This window comes from Euleptes europaea, chromosome 20 (assembly GCF_029931775.1).
Source record: "Euleptes europaea isolate rEulEur1 chromosome 20, rEulEur1.hap1, whole genome shotgun sequence".
NCBI lineage: Eukaryota > Metazoa > Chordata > Lepidosauria > Squamata > Sphaerodactylidae > Euleptes > Euleptes europaea.
The window spans coordinates 5,818,860-5,833,037 of record NC_079331.1 but is presented as its reverse complement, the minus strand read 5'-3'; the positions used below and the strand labels follow the sequence as shown (position 1 = coordinate 5,833,037).

The 14,178-nt window shown below is 50.6% G+C and overlaps 1 protein-coding gene across 1 annotated transcript; it reads right to left on the bottom strand.

Annotated features, from left to right (window-relative positions):
* Positions 1-1,055: 1,055 nt before the first annotated feature.
* CPLX3 (complexin 3) lies at positions 1,056-12,977 on the bottom strand. The gene is made up of 3 exons (XM_056865946.1): positions 12,817-12,977; positions 6,484-6,571; positions 1,056-1,345 (listed from the first exon to the last, which is right to left on the bottom strand). Exons 1-3 carry the CDS (start codon positions 12,975-12,977, stop codon positions 1,121-1,123), a joined length of 474 nt encoding a protein of 157 aa, XP_056721924.1. The 3' UTR covers positions 1,056-1,120.
* Between the last annotated feature and the right edge of the window lie 1,201 nt (positions 12,978-14,178).

Here is a 14,178-nt window from a genome sequence, read left to right as displayed (position 1 = left end):
AATGCGGGAGGTCCCGGGCTCAAATCATAACTTCCTCACAACTTTGGCCTCCCTTGCAAGACTGTTGTGAGGATTGCTTAAAAGCACAGGAAGCACTCTGAATGTTCAAAGTGCATCTGGTGGCGGTGGGAAGTCCCGTCAAATCACAGCCGACTTATGGCGACCCACTAGGGTTTTCAAGGCAAGAGACATTCAGAGTAGGTTTGCCATCGCCTGCCTCTGCGTAAAAACCCTGGGCTTCCTTGGGGGTCTCCCATCCAAGCACAAACCCTGGGCCGACCCTGCTTAGCTTCTGAGATTAACCTAGCCTGGGCCATCCAGGTCAGGGGAAGAGACGTCCAGAGGTGGTTTGCCATTGCCTGCCTGTGTGTAGTGACCCTGGACTTCCTTGGTGGTCTCCCAAACAAGAATGACTCAGCTTAGTTTCCATGCTTGGGCGAGCTCGGACCATCCAGGTCAGGGCAAGCAAACAGAGGGTTTGCCAACAAACAGAGGGATGGCCACCATTCCTCTGCGTAACAACTCTGGACCTCCTTGGCGGTCTCCCATCCAAGCACTAACCAGGGCGGACCCTGCTTAGCGTCTGAGATCTGATGAGATCGGGCTAGCCTGGGTCACCGGGTCACACTCTGTACATCTTCGGAAAGATTAAATGATCTTCCATCCCTCCAACGGAAGACAGAGGATTCTGCCCATATACAACCAGACCTGTGATCTTGAGATCCCCCGTGCTTCTTTGTTTCTTTTGATGAGGGGGTCAAGTTTTGACCGCGCAAGAGAGACCTTATTTTTAGGCCATCACGACGAGTGGGGCAGTTGGGTGGGGTGGGGGAGACAATATTCTTTCTCTAACCCGAGACTGGCAAACACACCTCATGTTCACAGACAGAGAAGGGGACGAGGAAGACATCTTCCGACTCGGGGTCGGAAAAAGGGGTCGACGTCTCTAGGAGGTAAGGAAGACTAACTCGACGGGAGCCGGCCGGATCGTGCCCATCGACCGTCACCACCCCTATGCTCCCCACCCCCAGACAGCTGACGGCTCACACCCTGCCCCACAATGCAACAGGTTTACGTTGGGGAGGGAAGGAGTCGGTCCTACGAACGAGGTACTGCCCGGTCACATGAGGATGCATTTCTCCGCCGATTGCTTCAGGTCATCTAGCGTGGCCTGGGCCTTATCCTTCAGGGAATCCAGGTCTAGGGTTTGGATGTTGGTGAGCTGTCCGATAACAGAGTCCCTTTCCTCCTCCTCTTCGTTGTCCTGCTCGATCATCTTGGCCAGCTCTTTGGGGAGCTCCACGTCACCCCCAACCACCTGGATCTGGTTGTCGTCGGTCTCGTTCTAAAGGGCGGGGCGTCGGTTCGAGAGGGGGAGAGAAGCAGAGGTTAGAGTCAAGCCTTTGGGGGACAAGGGGGAGGGACAAGGGGGGGAAGTCAAATAGGGTTGCCAGCCTCTAGGTGGGACCACCAGAAAAAGAAGGCTCTGTGCTGTATAGTACGAAGAAGACAAAAACAGCACAAATTTCCAATGCAATTAAATATATTAAGTGCAAAAAGGTGTACAGTGAAAACACATACAACAAACAATACACAAAATACAAAGGGTCAAAAAGATAAGGTCAGTACTAAATGTTGTTGCTTATCAATGGCTTGACAATTTCTTTTACAGAGTTCAAACTTCCAGGTAAGTGCAATTGTCCAAAGGTTTTGAGGACAGATGAACAACTGGAACAGCTGGAAAAGATGAAGCCTCTAGGTGGGGCCTGGGGGTCTATGGCCATGTACCCCATTGAGGTCCCTCCCCTCCCCAAACCCTGCCCTCCCCAGATCCACCATCAAATCTCCAGGAATTTCCCATCCTGGAGTTGGCTGTAACCTTCCTGCTGATCAACCATCTTTTGATCAGCTCGAACCTTGAGGGTTTTTTTTTTTTAATGATTTCAATTGGGTTTAGGGGTCCTACTTACAGGGTTATTATTTTAATTCATTGGTACGCTGCCTTTCTCCCCCAAAGGGAACCCAAAGCCGCCTCCATCATTATCCTTCCCTCCATTTTACCTTCACTACAGCCCTGTGAGGTAGGCTAAGCTGAGAGCATGTGACTGGCCCAAGGTCACCACGCAAGCTTCGGCCATTAGGTGGCTTCAGGCAAGCCGCTGTCTCTCCCCTTTCAACCTGCCGTATCGGGAGGGTTGATACTGGCCTACCTTGCAGGGCTGTTGCGGTACGACAGCATGAGATAACCTACGAGCAATGCTCGGGAAGGTAAACGTCAGCCTCCCCGGCGACTCGTTGGTTCCCTGCCCCAGTTTAAAATGCTGGCAATTAATTTCGGCGTTTATTGGATCCCCGTTGGTGTTCATTGTGCCGATTTGTCTCCTCAGCTTTGAGGGAGGAAGACCGAGCAGAAATAATGTAACGGCAATAAATAAATAGATTTCCTTTGAAGCATCCGGCAGACCAAGACCCGTCTTCCTTGGCCCAGAGGAACCTGCCGTTGGCATCCTATTCTGCACCTTTTCCCTCCCAAGGGGTGAGTTTGGTGTTATTTTGCCGCTTCCATTGTGGCTAGTTTCTATGGCCATGCGTGCACTTTTTCTCCGGCAATCCTGTATTCCTTTTTGTCTTCGTTTGTCGTTGGCGACGCTTGGATTGTTATTTTTATTTTTGGAATGGCATAAGAGGGCTACAAGTGCCATAATGCTGTAGGAGCTTTATAAATATCCCTAAACGAATGCTTACAAAAATGGCAGATGGCAACGCCATCTTAAAGAGGAATTTCCTCTTCGGTCTAGCCGAGGGAGGATTGCCTTTTCTAAGCAGGGGGTTGCTGCCCTAGATGCTGATATTATCTTCTTCTTTTTTAAGGAACAAAAACATGTTTTTCTTCTACGGGGATTATCATTTATTCGTAAACCCATGCATGTCGATGTCATCGCTCCATCAATCTGTTCACATACGTGTGATTGATCAACTAAGATTTCTTTAAAAGCCCTGAAAAACGGTTTGTTCTGGAGAGGAAAAGCCAAGTTTTGGTATGGTTCTCAAACCTGTTATATCTATTTAGCATATTTTTGGACCACTCTAAGAAATGTGCCCTGAAGAAGAAGAAGAGTTGGTTTTTATATGCCGACTTTCTCTGCCACTTAAGGGAGAATCAACCCAGCTTACAATCACCTTCCCTCCCCCTCCCCACAATAGACACCCTGTGAGGTAGGTGGGGCTGAGAGAGCTCTAAGAGAGCTGTGACTAGCCCAAGGTCACCCAGTTGGCTTCGTGTGTAGGAGTGGGGAAACAGATCCAGTTCACCAGATTAGCCTCCGCCGCTCATGTGGAGGAGTGGGGGAATCAACCCCGGTTCTCCAGATCAGACTCCACCGCTCCAAACCACCGCTCTTATCCACGACACCATGCTAGCTCTCTGGTCCAGGCTAGCCTGATCTCATCATATCTCAGAAGCTAAGCAGGGTTGGCCCTGGTTAGTATTTGGATGGGCGATCACTAAGGTACACACATGAACACATGAAGCTGCCTTCTACTGAATCAGACCCTCGGTCCATCAAAGTCAGTATTGTCTACTCAGACCGGCAGCGGCTCTCCAGGGTCTCAGGCAGGGGTCTTTCACATCACCTACTCGCCTGGTCCCTAACTGGAGATGCCAGGGATTGAACCTGGGACCTTCTGCATACCAAGCAGATACTCTATCACTGAGCCATGGCCACAGAGGCATTGACTTTCAAGGCTGATTGGGGATTTGCACCCAAATTCTCCCATCTTAATGCCCCGCCCTGATCTCTACGGGATACTGCCTGAAAGTGGACAAGAAGGCAACCAAGCATGGGGCATGCACGAAAGCTGTTGTTATGGCTCGTATGCTAGATTACAACGTTGGAAATGACCTAAGTAAATCGTGTCGTGAATCTGCAATGGTAGTCTGTTGGCTTTTAGGGGCTGGGGTCTCTTAGGGCCGCGACTTAATTCCCCGCCGACTGTTCCAACGGTTTGATATCTTAAACTTCTTGCGATCGATGTGGCTTTCGATCCATCCCTCGCCTTGAGTCTCAGTTGCTCGGGAGGGAGGCAGATGTCTGAACATTTTTAAAGGGGGGGAAAAAATGACACAGCGACAAAGAAACTTGACACCTTAACGAATGCGATTCTGAATTTTCCTGAAACGTTCCGTATTGCTGTGCCGGGAAGCAAATCCTCGTCTTCAGCCGAGATTTCAGTTCTGCAAACAGCGTGACACATCTTGACAAGAACTTCTCTCTTTCTCTCTCTCTCTCTCCCCCCCTCTCTCGTTTGCATGTCTGCTTTTTCAGCGCCGCTATCTGCCACGCGTCCAAAGGCCAATATTTCTTTTTTGCTCTGATTCTCTCGTTGCACGTTGTCTGCCATGTCAACGCAACTTAGGTGGAAACGCTAGAAAAGCACCCTCCTCCCGTGGCTGTTTCACACTGATTTAGGACGCACGTCCCCAGGTGACGACACCCCTGTTGGATACAGTTATGCTTCCTGATATATGGAGATCTAGGGTACTAAAAGGGCATCTATTAACTTTTAGATAATTCACAGTTGTTAGTCTGTCTGCAGTAGTAGAAAAGAGCAAGAGTCCAGTAGCACCTTAAAGACTAACAAAAATATTTTCTGGCAGGGTAGGAGCTTTCGTGAGCCACAGCTCACTTCTTCAGATACCTGAAGAAGGTATCTGAAGAAGTGAGCTGTGGCTCACGAAAGCTCATACCCTGCCAGAAAATATTTTTGTTAGTCTTTAAGGTGCTACGGGACTCTTGCTCTTTTCTATTAACTTTTAGGGCTGTGATATCTTGGAATGAGGCACATATCCTGAAAATAAGGCGTAAGAACATAAGAGAAGCCGAGGCCTTCCCCTGCTGTTGCCTCCTGGTACTGTTATTCAGAGGTTGACTGCCTCTGACTGTGGAGGTTCCCTTTAGTCACCACGGCTAGCAGCCAATGATAGACCACTTCTCCATGGATCTGTCTAATCACCTTTTAAAGCTTTGGAGGGTGGTCTCTATGGCATTATGCCCTGCTCGTGTCCCTCCCCTCCTTAAACCCCACCCTCCCCGGGTTCCATCCCCCAAATATCCAGGAATTTCACGACTCAGAGCTGGCAACCCTATAACCTGCAACCTTTGGTCTTTTTAAGGAGTTTTTTTAAACACTCCTCCTTTTTGCTTGAAGACTGTTTTGAGAACAGTTCTGGGCTGCTGGATGCCTCTGCCTGGTTTTATTATTGATCGTTCGTAGGGTGACTTTTTAAAGAAATGATTTTTACTGTATTGTTTTTACTCAGTGGATTGCCTCCGACGGGTTGCTGGAGAGGCAGCAGATCCATCCTCGTAATAAACGAGCGAGGATTGGACCCGTCAGCCTGAGGACGAGGCACACGCCTTCCGCCGTCCGCTTCTGCCCTCTCTCCATTGATAACGCTCTCTCCTCATGCAGCTCCCATTTTATAACACGGAAATGCACTGTGTTATGCCAGGGCGTCATTCAGCTCTAATGCATATGACCAGTGGTGGTGGGAAGGGTTGTCAAATCGCAGCTGACTTTACGGCGGCCCCACCGGGTTTTCAAGGCAAGAGACGTTCAGAGGTGGTTTGCCGTCGCCTGCCTCTGCGTAGCCACCCTGAAGATCCCTGGCGGTCTCCCATCCAAATGCTAACCAGGGCCGACCCTGCTTAGCTTCCGAGAACTGATGAGATGGGGCTAGAAGCCAGCATGGTGTAGTGGTTAAGAAGAAGGAGAAAGAGAGTTGGTTTTTATATGCTGACTTTCTCTACCAAGTCGGCCTAGTAAATGTCGGGATGTGACATCACCCCATGGGTCAAGAATGACCCGGTGTTTGCACAGGGGACCTTTACCTTTACCTTTTTTTCTCTACCACTTAAGGGAGAATCAAACCAGCTTACAATCATCTTCCCTTCCCCTCCCCACAACAGATACCCTGTGAGGGTAGGTGGGGCTGAGAGAGTCGGACTAGCCCAAGGTCACCCAGTTGGCTTCGTGTGTAGGAGTGGGGAAACAAATCCGGTTCACCAGATTAGCCTCTGCTGCCGCTCATGTGGAGGAGTGGGGAATCAAACCCGGAGTGTGGAATCAAACCCAGTGGTTTGGAGCGGTGGACTCTGATCTGGAGAACCGGGTTTGATTCCCCTCTCCTCCACATGAGCGGCGGAGGCTAATCTGATGAACTGGATTTGTTTCCCCACTCCTCCATACGAAGCCAGCTGGGTGACCTTGGGCTAGTCACAGCTCCCTAACCCCCACCTACCTCACAGGGTATCTGTTGTGGGGAGGGGGAGGGAAGGTGATTGTAAGCCAGTTTGACTCCTCCTTAAGTGGTAGAGAAAGTCGGCAACTCTTCTTCTAGCCTGGGCCCTGTAGGACTACCTCTACTGAAATCTGGCAAAGGCCCCCTCTTCCAGCTTTTGCAGCGAAGGCCCGCGGACGTACCTTAGGCAGCCGGTATTTGTCTCGGAAATGGGTCCTCAGCGTCGCCCTCTCGGCTTTGCGCTGTGCAAACTGGGCATCTCTCTCCATCCTGCCAAGAACATGGAGGGGAGGGGAAACGGTTGTTTATTAGCGAGGCGGCCAAGAGCAACCCCCAGGGGGTCAACCAGAAGGGCAGAAGAAGCCCGCCAGTTTCTGATGGAGGTCATCAATCTCCGCTCCAGATCCCAGCGCATCGCAGGGCTGATTGAAGTGGATTCCCCAATGTGATCATCTTTCATTCTCAGATGGTTCATTTAGAATGATGGCCAGCTTCCATCTCATACCACGCCTAAAAAAGGATATTGTGGAGCTTGAGAAGGTGCAGAAAAGAGCAACCAAAATGATCAGGGGACTGGGGCAACTGCCCTAGGAGGAGTGGTTAAAACTCTTAGGGCTGTTTAGCTTGGAAAGAAGGTGGTTAAGGGGAGACATGATAGAGGTCTATAAAATTATGCATGATGTAAAGAGAGTGGAAAGGGAGAAGATTTTCTCCCTCTCTCATAATACCAGAACGTGGGGTCATCTGCTGAAGCTGGAGGGTGAGAGATTCAAAACTCATAAAAGGAAGTATTTCTTCACATAAGGCATAGTTAAATTGTGGAACTCCCTGCCCCAGGATGTGGTGATGGCTGCCAACTTGGCTTTAAGAGAGGAGTGGACATGTTCATGGAGGAGAGGAGTATTCATGGCTACTAGTTAAAATGGATACTAGTCTTGATGCATACCTATTCTCTCCATGATCAGAGGAGCAGGCCTATACTATTAGGTGCTGTATCTTGTTTGGGGGCTTCCTAGAGAAACCTGGTTGGCCACTGTGTGAACAGACTGCTGGACTTGATGGACCTTGGTCTGATCCAGCAGGGTCTTTCTTATGGAGGATGGGGCTAGTCATGGCTACTAGTCAACATGAATACTAGTCATGGTGCATACCTATTATCTCCAGGATCAGAGGAGCATGCCTATTTTATTAGGTGCTTTGGAACCCAGGCAGGATGCTGCTGCTGCAGTCATCTTGTTTGGGGGCCTCCTAGAGGTCCCTGGTTGGCCACTGTGGGAACAGACTGCTGGACTTGATGGGCCTTGGTCTGATCCAGCATGGCCTTTCTTATGTTCTTATGTACGGGGCTGTAATAACAGTGCAGTTCCCAACAGAGTTATGGCCTTCGAAGCCCTTTGACTTCAATGGACTTAGAAGGGTGTAACTCTGCTTACTAGGACAGGCACCTGTATGCAAGAAGTGGATGATCCTTCCTTGTGTACAATCCTTTCTGTTACTTTATGCAGTCACCTCCTATAGGCCGTTTTCGCATGGTAATTAGCCCCTTTAATGCGACCTTTGGTGTTTGCCGGGAAGAATTCCCCTCAAGGAGCCATGCAAAATAACAGCGGCGCGTTAGCTATGCACATGCTGACGGCTATGCAAACAGGAACAAAGGAGCTGGCGAGTGTGTGTATGGGGATGGAATTTCTCCTTTTGCATCAGGACCGTGAATAGGCATTTTTAAAGTCGCATAAAAAAAAGAGAGCTTTGAGCGAGAATCCAAACTGACCATGCATAAATGGTCATAGAGATCTTCCTTCTCTAGTACCAGACATGTGGAAGAAGAGCTGGTTTTTATACCCCGCTTCTCTCTACCATAAGGAGTCTCAAAGCGGATTACAATCGCCTTCCCTTCCCCTCTCCACAACAGGCACCCTGTGAGGTAGGTGGGGTTGAGAGAGTTTAGAGAGAACTGTGACTGGCCCAAGGTCACCCAGCTGGCTTCATGTGGAGGAGTAGGGAATCGGGCCCAGTTCTCCAGATTAGAGTCCACCGCTCTTAACCAGATTACCGGCGGGAGGTTTTGGGGCGGAGCCTGAGGAGGGCGGGGTTTGGGGAGGGGAGGGACTTCAATGCCAGAGAGTCCAATTGCTGAAGCGGCAATTTTCTCCAGGGGAATTGATCTCTAACGGCTAGAGATCAGTTCTAATAGCGGGAGATCTCCAGCTAGTACCTGGAGGTTGGCAACCCTACCTGGATAGCTAATGGGGTAATGCTTCAATGGACATGTCTGTAACAGGATTGCCTGGAAGCATGTGTGTGCTGTTGAAAATGGTACTGTGAAATCTGTGTGCTGTGTACCAGGGGAGATATGTGCTGCCCACTTTTCTGTCCGTTCCTGCTGAGCGTTTTCCCTTCTTTGATGGTCCTTTGGCCAGATTTGCATCTATTTCATTTATACCCCGCTTTTCTCTCCGATGGGGAATCGGAGCGGCCTGCATCCTTTTCTCCTCCATTGTATCCTCACAACGACCCTGGGAGGTAGGCTAGGCTAACTGTGTGTGACACAGGCCCAAGGTCACACAGTGAGCTTCCTTGGCAGAATAGGGAACCAGCGTGGTGTAGTGGTTAAGAGCGGTGGTTTGGAGTGGTGGATTCTGATCTGGAGAGCCGGGTTCGATTCCCCACTCCTCCACATGAGCTGTGGAGGCTAATCTGGTGAACTGGATTTGTTTCCCCACTCCTACACATGAAGCCAGCTGCGTGACCTTGGGCTAGTCACAGTTCTCTTAGAGCTCTCTCAGCCTCACCTACCTCACAGGGAGTCTTTTGTGGGAGGGGAAGGCGATTGTAAGCCGGTTAGAGTCTCCCTTAAGTGGTAGAGAAAGTCGGCATATAAAACCATCTCTTCCTCTTCTTCTAAAACCTGGATCTCCCAGAGCCCAGTCCAATATCCTTTAGAGGGGCTGTGGCTCAGTGGCAGAGCCTCTGCTTGGCATGCAGAAGGCCCCAGGTTCAATCCCCGGCATCTCCAGTTAAAGGGACCGGGCAAGTAGGTGATGTGAAAGACCTCTGCCTGAGACCCTGGAGAGCCACTACCGGTCTGAGAAGACAGTACTGACTTTGATGGACCGAGGGTCTGGTTCAGTATAAGGCAGCTTCATGTGTTCAACCACTACACCCCATTGGCTTATGGAAGCGCAGCTGGTTTGGGTATCTGAAGTAATTACTTCTGCTCTTCTGAGCTGCACAGACTGTTTCTCTTTTCTTTTCTTTTTATATGCAGAATATTCTATCCTTTCTACATGAAAGCCATGGGATTTAGTTCAACATAAAGTCTGGAAGCAATCTTCCCAGAAGGTGATGGGTAAACTATAACAGCCCTATATGTTACTGCCAGAGAATTACATATAGAAGGTGAACAGGAATGAGAAGAAGAAGATTATATGCCAACTTTCTCTACCACTTAAAGGAGACTGAAACCAGTTTACAATCACCTTCCCTTCCTCTCCCCACAACAGACACCATGTGAGGCAAGTGGGGCTGAGAGAGCTTTAAGAGAGCTGTGACTAGCCCAAGGTCACCCAGCTGGCTTCAGGTGTAGGAGAGGGGGAAACAAACCCAGTTCACCAGATTAGCCTCCATCGCTCCTGTGGAGGAATGGGGAAACGAACCCTGTTCTCCAGATCAAACTCCACCGCTCCAAACCACCGCTCTTAACCACTACGCCATGCTGGCTCTCAGTATTGGAAAGTGTGAAGGCAGCGGTAAATAATCTGGCTTTCCCCCCATTCCCGGCAAAATCAGGAATTGAAAACTATAAATCTAAACTTCCTGGAGGAAAGCTGTAGTCCCCCCTTCCCCGAGAAAACAATCCCTTCTCTTGAAGGCAAAAGCGGATTAAAAGATTAGGGGTTCATTAAAATGCTTTACTTGCATTCCCTGCCTTCCACAACAAATGTAAACGCGTTGTCTCCACTTCCTCTCCCCACTCCCAGCTTTGTTTCGAAAGCAGGAGAGGACAGGGTCTCTTCAATAGCCCCTTAGGGATCAACTTGATTTTGGGGAGGTCTGAGCTTTCGAGAGTGAAAGTTCCCTTTGCCAGTTGCCCCGGTTGGTGCTTGAACACATGAATGCATGAAGCTGCCTTATAATGAATGAGTATAAGGTCCATCAAAGTCAGTATTGTCTACTCAGACCGGCAGCGGCTCTCCAGGATCTCCGGCAGAGGTCTTTCTCATCACCTACCTGCCTAGTCCCTTTAACTGGAGATGCTGGGGATTGAACCTGGGACCTTCTGCATGCCAAGCAGATGTGGAACACATGAAGCTGCCTTCTACTGAATCAGACCCTTGGTCCATCAAAGTCAGTATTGTCTACTCAGACTGGCAGCAGCTCTCCAGGGTCTCAGGCGGAGGTCTTCCACATCACCTACTTGCCTGGTCCTTTTAACTGGAGATGCCAAGGATTGAACCTAGGACCTTCTGTATGCCAATTGCCAAGCAGATGCTCTACCACTGAGTCACTGGCCCCCCTCTCCATGGCTTTCCAGGGTCTCAGGCGGAGGTCTTCCACATCACCTACTTGCCTAGTCCCTTTAAATGGAGATGCCAGGGATTGAACCTGGGACCTTCTGCATGCCAAGCAGATGCTCTACCACTGAGCCACAGCCCCTCTCCATGGCTCTCAGGCTGAGGTCTTTCACATCATCTACTTGCCTGCTCCCTTTAACTGGAGATACCGGGGATTGAACCTGGGACCTTCTTCATGCCAAGCAGAGGCTCTCCCACCGAGCTACGGCCCTCCCCAAATGGAAAGCTCAGCTTCCACTGTTTGCATTTTGTAACCCAGATTCTTATATTTGCATGTTGTTGTTTTTTTAAAAGGAAGAATTAAGGTCTGCACCGTGCGCAGAAACTGCTTGGAGGGGAAATTGCGTGTTTTTGCACAGACGGCGCTTAGAGCTATTTTTCATTTTTAAAAAACATTTGCCCTGTTTTTGTGGTAGGCATGAATGACTGGGTGTCCTGGTAGAAGCGATCTAGTCTTCTCTGTCTTATTCTGCACATCTTTGTCTCTTAGGACAGTTTCTGTACTTCTGACAAAGGGAGCTTGGACTCTCGAAAGCTTACACCCCGAAAATCCTGTTAGTCTCTTAGGTGCTCCTGGACTCGAATCTAGCTCTGCAGACCAAAGTGAGACTGGAATGCCATAACGATCTATTTATTTTTGAGGGGAAGAGGATGAACCCATGAAGCTGCCTTATACTGAACCAGACCCTCGGTCCATCAAAGTCAGTATTGCCTGCTCAGACCGGCAGCAGCTCTCCAGGGTCTCAGGAGGAGGTCTTTCACATCACCTACTTGCCCGGTCCCTTTAACTGGAGATGCTGGAGATTGAACCAGGCCAAGCAGATGTTCTACCACTGAGCCACGGCCCCTTCCCAGTTGATTTACCCTTAGGGTATGGGAGGGTCTCCAGAGTCTCAGGCAGAGGTCTTTCACATCACCTACCTGCCTAGTCCCTTTAACTGGAGATGCCGGGGATTGAACCCAAGACCTTCTGCATGCCAAGCAGATGCTCTACCACTGAGCCTCAGCCCCTCTAAAGGATATTTCTTTGTGGAGTGTCAGGTATATGCCATTGTATATGTTTCTGTGGGTTTTGAAAAATTGTGTATCCTTCCTGGTTTCCCTGCCTAGCAGGATTCATAGTTTTTTTTGGGGGGGGGGCGTTAAATAGTGCATGCGACAGATTCACTCTCTTTTGCAAAGCCCCGCGCCTACTTATTTGGATGTGCACTCCTTTCTGGACATGGAATGGACATGTTGGCTGCAAGCAGCCCTCTCTCATTCTGAGATCCTCACTTATAAATACGGGAACAACAATCGCGTCCCTTCAAACAGCAATGCTGGCAGCATGACTAAGGTGTGGGAGAAAGATGTGTACCCCCTTTGCCTTGACTCTGTTGGGCAGGTGAGGCATTTAAACGCACCTTATTCAACAATGGGTTGAAACCCATCGCATTTTTATAGCTCCTGGGGTTTGCTCAAAAATTGCTCCCCCCCAAAAAAAAAAATGAGGGAGAAAGGGGTTAGAAAACGCGTCCTTTCTTCAGCTCCCTTTTCTCCCTCTGCTAAGGTGCAAATGCACTCCGCTAGCTTGGCAGGAGGTTCAACTGTTTTTCTAGCAGTTAGAGCGGTTCCTCAGTGGAACAGGCTTCCTCGGGAGGTGGTGGGCTCTCCTTCCCTAGCGGTTTTGAAGCAGAGGCTAGATGGCCATCTGTCAGCAAGGCTGATTCTGTGACCTTAGGCAGATGGTGAGAGGGAGGGCATCTTGGCCAACGTCTGGGCATGGAGTAGGGATCACTGGGGGTGTAGGGGGGAGGTAGTTGCGAATTTCCTGCATTGTGCAGGGGGTTGGACTAGATGACCCTGGTGATCCCTTCCCACTCTATGATTCTTCTATGATCCCAAAGAGTCCTAATCTATTCCCCGAAGCAACAGGGCTTTCCGCCCCGACGCAGTACTTACTTCTCTTCCACCAGCTGCTTCTGATATTCTTCATACTCTTCCCGCGTCATGCCGTGGGCCTCGGCCGGGGTCTTCTCGCTTTCCCCTTTCTCTTCTCCTTTGAGCCCCCCTGTGAGGTTCTTCAGTTGCCCGCCCACCACCGACTTCACCATGAAAGCCATGCCTGGGGTGCGAGTTGGGGGGTGGGAGAGGGTTTTCCTGCGGCGGGAGACCTAGACTCGGTGGCGGAGGGGAAGGATGAGCCGGCTTGTCAGAGCTCAGCTGCCGACCGGGCTTAAAGCAGCATCTTCTCCCGGGACGGATGCGCCTCTCGGCCGGTTCCCATCGATGCGCCTTGGTTCCGGAGTGGGGTGGGCTTCAGCACCAGCAGGCGGTGGACAGCTCTGAAGGGTCCCAAGAGCCCCCGACTCTTCCTTTGGGCTCTGGACTTGATGGGGAGGGGGGCTCCGTTCAGCACCAGGACACATGGACAGCGGCCGCCGTCTGGACACGCATCTCGACACGCGTCTCGTCTTCGGAGGGTGCCCCCTTGCCAGTCCACGGTTGCCTCCCAGGAGCCCGGTCTGGTCTGCCCTCGCTTCCGAAGCGTGACAGTTTAACTCTGCCCACTCCTCCCGCCCCTCTTTTCCTAGCTCCACCTTCTTCTTTTTTTCCCTTGCCTGTTTCCAAAGGATTAAATTGTTTACTGGAGCGGGGTCGCACAACGCACGCCCCTCTCTGTAGACCCTTGTTTGGGAGGGGCCGTGGCTCGGTGGGGGAGCGTCTGCTTGGCATGCGGAAGGTCCCAGGTTCAGTCCCCGGCATCTCCAGTTAAAAGGGACAAGGCAGGTAGGTGATGTGAAAGACCCCTGCCTGAGACCCTTGGAGAGGGGCCGTGGCTCAGTGGAAGAGCCTCTGCTTGGCATGCAGAGGGTCCCAGATTCAATCCCTGGCATCTCCAGTTAAAGGGACTAGGCAAGGAGGTGATGGGAAAGACCTCTGCCTGAAACCCTGGAGAGCCACTGCCAGCCTGAGTAGACAATACTGACTTGGATGGACCAAGGGTCTGATTCAGTAGAGGGCCGCTTCAGGTGTTCATGTGTTCTTCAGGGGAGGGGCCATGGCTCAGTGGGAGAGCATCTGCTTGGCATGCAGAAGGTCCCAGGTTCAATCCCCGGCATCTCCAGTTAAGAAGAAGAGTTGGTTTTTATATGCCGACTTTCTCTACCACTTAAGGAAGAATCCAACTGGCTTACCATCGCCTTCCCCTCCCCACAGCAGACACCCTGTGAGGTAGGGTGGGGTTGAGAGAGCTCTGAGAGAGCTGTGACTAGCTCAAGGTCACCCAGCTGGATTTGTGTGGAGGAGTGGGGAAACAAATCC

Excerpts from the sequence above, each read along its gene's own strand:
- CPLX3 (XM_056865946.1), bottom strand. The coding sequence starts at position 12,977 with ATGGCTTTCATGGTGAAGTCGGTGGTGGGCGGGCAACTGAAGAACCTC. Across the intron at positions 6,572-12,816 it reads AAGCAGCTGGTGGAAGAGAA|GATGGAGAGAGATGCCCAGT; the intron begins GTAAGTACTGCG and ends TGTTCTTGGCAG. Across the intron at positions 1,346-6,483 it reads ACAAATACCGGCTGCCTAAG|AACGAGACCGACGACAACCA; the intron begins GTACGTCCGCGG and ends CCCGCCCTTTAG.